This window comes from Coptis chinensis, chromosome 8 (assembly GCF_015680905.1).
Source record: "Coptis chinensis isolate HL-2020 chromosome 8, ASM1568090v1, whole genome shotgun sequence".
In the NCBI taxonomy this organism is placed as follows: Eukaryota; Viridiplantae; Streptophyta; class Magnoliopsida; order Ranunculales; family Ranunculaceae; genus Coptis; species Coptis chinensis.
The window spans coordinates 86076913-86083153 of NC_141463.1; the positions used below are offsets into that span (position 1 = coordinate 86076913).

General features: G+C 38.7%; 1 protein-coding gene across 1 annotated transcript; it reads right to left on the minus strand.

The window, feature by feature from the left end:
* Positions 1–13: 13 nt before the first annotated feature.
* On the minus strand, positions 14–2875 carry LOC147483836 (protein SCARECROW-like). Its single transcript, XM_086580485.1, has 2 exons — positions 882–2875; positions 14–767 (listed from the first exon to the last, which is right to left on the minus strand). Exons 1-2 carry the CDS (start codon positions 2705–2707, stop codon positions 326–328), a joined length of 2268 nt encoding a protein of 755 aa, XP_086436611.1. The 5' UTR covers positions 2708–2875; the 3' UTR covers positions 14–325.
* Between the last annotated feature and the right edge of the window lie 3366 nt (positions 2876–6241).

Below are 6241 nucleotides of genomic sequence, written 5' to 3' on the forward strand. Positions count from 1 at the left end.
ATAGTTCAGAGAATAAAGTAGAAAAATGTGATTCTTTAACAAACTAAAAGTGATTGTTTCTTTACTTGTACATATGACTAAAGAATCATAATGAAAGAGATATCAAAGTCCCATCAAGAAAATTGGTGAATTTAGAAACAAGAACATGCGCGTGTGAACAAGCCAAGTACATACATATTTGTATCTCAGCGACTCAGCCTTCTAAAAGGTTGTGACGAACAATCAAAACTTGGGTGTTTGCTTTTCATCCTCTTTTTTGTGCTGTGAAGTACTTTTTACAATGTACCCAACATTGAGATTCATCTCCCACTAAAACTCACTCATACTACCTGTGGGTGGTATGAATAGGTCTCCAAGCAGAAGCAGTGAGCAAGCAAAGATCTTTCCAACCAAGTTTCAATGCACCATTGTCCTCAACAAGAGTATAACCATCACAAGGAAACATACCCAACAACAAATTAGCCTGTGTAGCTGCATTACCACCTAAGGATATCCCTCTAAACCCAGAATGCTTCAACTTCTCCCTCCAATTGTGAAACTTAACCTCTCCAGTCCTCCCAGGTCCCCCAACAGCCAAAACATTCCGAATCTCCCTCGACAACAATTGTTGCTCTACAACATGCCTCTCCTCACTCTCCTCACCGTAACTCGCACCGAGCGAGTCAAACAACGCCGAGTAGTAATGTATTGCCTCGACAAATCTTCCCAAAAATGTACCTGCTTGGCTTAAGTCTTGTTCCACCATTGTTACTACCTTTGGGGCCAACCTGAATTTGCAACAACCCCACATCAATACACACTATACCGTTCGGAATGCCAACAAAACCGCTATAATAACTAAATTAAAAAATCAAATTCAATGTTGAAAACAAGAATGTTACCTTTGCAAGAGCCATAGAGTATTGTTGTCTGAACCAGTAACGTCATAGAGCGAATGGTGCAACCAATGCACTGCAACAGCTTCTCTCTTACTAACATTCAGTCTTTCGGGATCCAAATTGCCAACCTTTTCAGCCACAGGAAAGAACTCAAATGGAAGACCTAACGTCTCTGCGAAATCAGACAATCGTTTCCCAGTCGCTTCCAATGCTTCAATATTCGTCCCAAGCCCGGTTAACCGAACAAAAGGCGGTCCGCCAGGCCGCGACGCAAGAATGTGAAACAGTCCCGGCCATTGTAGTCCCTGCATTATGTCAAGGTCAATGATATGCACTCTATCTTCCCTCTCAAAGGCTTCTTGTATTGCTTGATTAGCTGTGAAATGAGAAAATTTCACAAAAGGACTAATTCCGTTGAACACTTGGAAAGCTGATGCCATTTTTTGGCTGTGGATTGGGGCATTAGGCAATGGGGCATATATCCCTAGGCATGAACTCACTAGTCTAGCCGACATTGCCTCTGAGAAGTACGCCGCGACGCGTTGGGCGGATGTTCCGAAAGGCGTCGACAGCTCGGAAATTTCAAGAAGCATTTCATTTGCTTCTTGAAAGTTATCCGCGGACACTGCTTCTGCGCATTGAAGAAGTAAGGTGAGGAGGTGGAGACCCTCCTCATCTCTTTTCTTCTGTCTAATTTCTTCTTTCTTGTCTCTGATTGCAACCTGGGGCGTTATGGGCGCCACAGGTTGAGCTAAAGCTTGCTTCTGTGCAATCTGTTGTTGTTGCTGCTGCTCTTGTTGCACTAAAGGGGGAATAGAAGTCATTGGACTAGACTGTTGTTGTTGATGAATATGCTGAAGTCCTTCATTAGAAGGCGGATTTGTTACTGCCCAACCAATAAATGGATTCACAGCATTTGAGGTAGGATCTGAAAATGCAAAACTTGTATCAAGTCCAGAAGACCCTTGTTGCACTTGGGTATGATGCAACTGTCTATTTAACCCCACCAAATTATTTCTTCTATCAGTCTGTTCCACTACTGGTTCCATTAAAGATCGTAAACGATATTCGAGTACAGCAGCAAGATTCGCATTACAAGGGTAGATAATATCTCTAATGTTTTGAATAAGTTGAGGAATGGAAACACTACTTGAAGTATGAACAAGGTCTTTAATGATTCCATCTATCCAAGCAGTTGCTGTATTATCATCCATTGGAAGTATGTTTCCAGTAGTACTAGAAATGTTGTTGGTGGGGTTTGATGTGCTGGATGGAATACTTGTGGTGTTACTAGTGTTACTTATTCCAATGTGGGGATCTCTTTCTGATGGAAATAAAGGTAAACCTGAAAACCCACAAACAGCAGGTGATGAAAGAAGCGATGGAGGGTCGACAAGATAAGGAGCAGGGAAACTAGATGTAGAAGAAAACCCAGTGGTAATAAGACCTGATGTCATGCTTGAAAATGGAGCTTGGGTACTATTACTAGTGGAGTGGTTGGGTATAGCAAAAGGAATAGATGAGTTTGGGTTTGGATTAATGATGTCAGTGAAGAGATTATTGTTTGAATTTGCAGTGGTGGGGCGTCTTGAAACTAGCCTTTGGTACTGATGAGTACGACTAGCTTCAACTTGGTCCATTTCTGATGCACTTCTCTTTCTAACCATCTTACCGTCTAAGGAAAGCAAGTGTTGTTGCTGATGTTGTGGAAGTGATGTTGATAACAAGTTTGAATTTCTTATATCTTCATTTGAAGAACTACCCATTCTATCACTACTACTACTACTTGTGCTATTGCCATTTCCACTAAGTAAAATGCAAGCAGCCATAAGCAAAATAGAGCAAAATGGAAAGAGTAGTAATGGAGTTGTACTTGTTAGTGTAATAAGTTCTGAGTAGTGATATATGGTTACATAGGTGTGATTTTGGTGAAGGGGTTAAGAGGGTATGTGGATATTTGAGCCAAGGGAAGCCAAGGAGAAAATTGTGAGGAGATTGGGACATTAGTATTTTGATTCCTTTTCACTACTTCTTTGAAAATTTAAAACATAACACACACCCCAACAATGTATTATATTAATTCTTTTTTGGCAAACTTTGGAGATCAAGATGATGGTGTTGTGGGTTTGAGTTTGTAGGAGGGAGGGAAGAGTTTATAGTTAAGAAATAGGTTAAGACATGGGGGGTGTGGAATGTTGTTGTTGGCGTTCCGTCGTCTCTATGTTCTGTTCGTCGTTGCTTGTTTAACTTGTTTGTTAAGTGTTGAGTTATGAGTTGGGTATTATCCAAGAGGATTATGCAAGGCTAATCAGATGAAAACAAAGAAGCAGTGTACCACAATGTAGCAACTAGCAACTAGCAAGAGGCCAGCCAGGTTGATGAAGATCAATTAAATTAGAGTTTTAAGTATAATTTTGCTTTTCTGCACATGGGTTTAAGGTTCTTCTCTATGTACTTGCATTGCGATTTGAGATAAAGAATGTTTGGGCCATCCTAATAACAATGTACTGCGTACGTGTAGCACGCTTGATACGCAGTCCGTCCCCCCCCGCCCCGATAACCACCACCCTAAACGCTTGACACGCAGCCAAACATTGTTAATGTTTTCTCCACTCCACACATGGTGCACAAGCCTGATAGGTCCTCGACTTTAGCCACCACTGAGCCCAAACCGGGCAACCCGATGTGGTCGCTCTGTCGGAATTCAGATAATTTCGTGTTGTCAATTTCCACCTTGAACCCAAATTGGCCCAATAAAACCATTGATTCAGTCGTTCCGCTAGTATAAACAAGCTTAAACAAGCTCCGATCTTAGCCACCACCAGGGTCAATAGATTGGGCTCCTCCATGGTACCATGCCAAAAATCAGGCTACTGGGAAATTTCGGTATTTCTACCACATGTTTATGTATGCCAAACAAATAGTGACGACAACATTCGACATTTATGTAAATTGTTATGGACATTTTTTTAACAGTTAATTAACAAGACTCACTCAAGTGGAAGTGTGGAACTCTCCTGTACCGGCCTGTTAATTAATCTCGTTTCGTTACTATCGTGTAGTCTAATTTAATTCCTCACGACCTCACTGCAGTATCAACCATCGCTATCGCATTCTCAGCTTAGAAATTAGGATTGATATTTTCAGATCATCATTGACATTTTTCGTGAGTGTGAAATCTGAACAGACCTCTTTTCTTCTTTGTTTAACACAAGTAACTAAGGATACCTAGGAGAAAACGATGCTCCATAAAGACTGTTCTTTTTGGGGCAAATGTAAATATGTATTTGACTCTTAGGCCAAAATCCTATATATTTATGGGAATGTATTCAATTCATGGTTTCCTATAAATCTGGCCTATTAGATTAGATTCCTTATTCTAATATATATTTGAAAAGCTAACACGTTGAATATGAAACCTAGTGCCTTTGCAGGTAGTCTTGGTATTTAAATGCATGTTCTTCAATGCAAACTGAACAAATATTGTTGAGCACTACTACGACAGTTCGACGCAGCCTGGGCAATTAAGCCAGGAAGTGATAGAGTCATGAGGCACAGATCTTTTCATCCACGTATCCTGATTGTGTGGAGATAAACATTTTACCTTGATATATATACATTGTTCTTGGATGAGATATGATGGTACTTTGTCAAAACGAACAAAATGGTCCCAAAACTTTTGATCAGCTAACCATACATGAAAACAATCTGGGTGCACGTCTCGGGAACAATTTCTGATCGAAAATAACATGTTTTACTTTACAAGTACCTACAAGAGTTAAAACTGTAAAAGAAATCTAAGAAGTAAGAACAGGCCTCGCATGGGCCTTGAAACTAACACATATTCTGAGCAAATTGTTCTCCTCCTCAATAGAGTCCACGAGGGCCCTCGAGCATTGGAACTTTATTTCCATTATTATAAAAGTTTATTTCGAGCATCCTATTTGCCTCATCCTTGAATGTTTTTTTTTTTTTTTTTGAAATGGTCTCATCCTTGAATGTTATTATCAGATTTCGAACCAAATCGAAGATAGGCTCCATTGCTCCAACACACATTGAAAACGAATTGTACAGTCGTTTAATTTGTTATCAAGTTCTAATCATGGTACAAATGTACAATTATATGCAGAAGTGTTCAACAAGAATTTTTTTATAATACCACTATTGTACCAAATGGCATATAACATGTGGGAGAGAAAGAAACATGTAACACAAATAACATCACAAGGTCACAACTACTCTACTCTCTCCATCTGTATTCTCTATGCAGAATTTCAGATTAGGAAGAACTCTGGAAGAATGAGACCATGGGAAATGGGACTACGTCGACTTTCAGTTCCCCAAAACACAACTTAGTGTTTGACATTTTGCTTACAAATGAATCACCTTTTGTTCTCATTTCATTATGCATTAATTATTACTACTTTCTGTCTTCGACTCTTTCGCCGTCATCTCTGTAGTCTCTTTCTGTTTTGTTGTTTTCTTCCTTTTGATTTAATTATTACTGACCTAACGCTATCTCCGAGGATATTAAGATATGGTCATGTACAGAAAAACTAACGCTTAGGACTTCGGAGAAACTCCTTCTGCAAGAGTTGTACCGTGCAACCCCTCAACGTCTAATTCCAGTTTGTAGTTTATAGAGATCATTTATTTATTTGAGATTTTTTTTTTTTTTTTAATAACTTAGAGAATAGAGATTATGACAGATCTCAACCTGTATTAGATGAAACTCGGGCTACATAGTACCTATTCTATCTTTTCTATTATATGATGTAATTTTGCGACGAACGAAATATAAGGCCGACCCTGAGCAGGTACTATGTGGGCGACCGCATAGGGCCCCGAATATGCAAAGCCCTAAAAATATATGTTTAGGTGAAAATGCCTATTTGGCAAATTAAAATCCCAAACCAACCAAAAACCCAAAAAATCGGAAATTTCACAATAAACAATCGAAATATTCTCTCATATTCTCTTTCCTCATTAATTATTTTCGTAAAAAAAATAAAATAAGAGATATAATAAATGAGGAGATCTTCTCAACGGCCAGATATCTCTCTCTTCCTAATTAATAACGTTTTCTTTTGGAAAATCACTCCAATTACTTGTTGCTTGAGTCGCCCCTCAATTACTCAAATACAAAAAAAAATAAAAAAAAAACCTCCTCATTTACCTTCTGATCATCTAGTATTCTCTCGTTCTCAAAATTTATTTATTTACAATTGTAGATTTGTATTAGTTTTCACTTTGATCAATCTCAATTATTTATTCACCTAACTTTTGATTTTTCTTCAAGTAAGCATAGCTTATAGAATTTTGTTGACTGTTCCTATTACTGTCGCGTTTGCAGAAATAAATTT

What these genes read in the sequence shown, in the direction of transcription:
- LOC147483836 (XM_086580485.1), bottom strand. Translation starts at nt 2,707, where the DNA reads ATGGCTGCTTGCATTTTACTTAGTGGAAATGGCAATAGCACAAGTAGT. An exon ending in ACTCTATGGCTCTTGCAAAG is followed by an intron (nt 768 to 881) that starts GTAACATTCTTG and finishes TTGCAAATTCAG; the next exon opens with GTTGGCCCCAAAGGTAGTAA.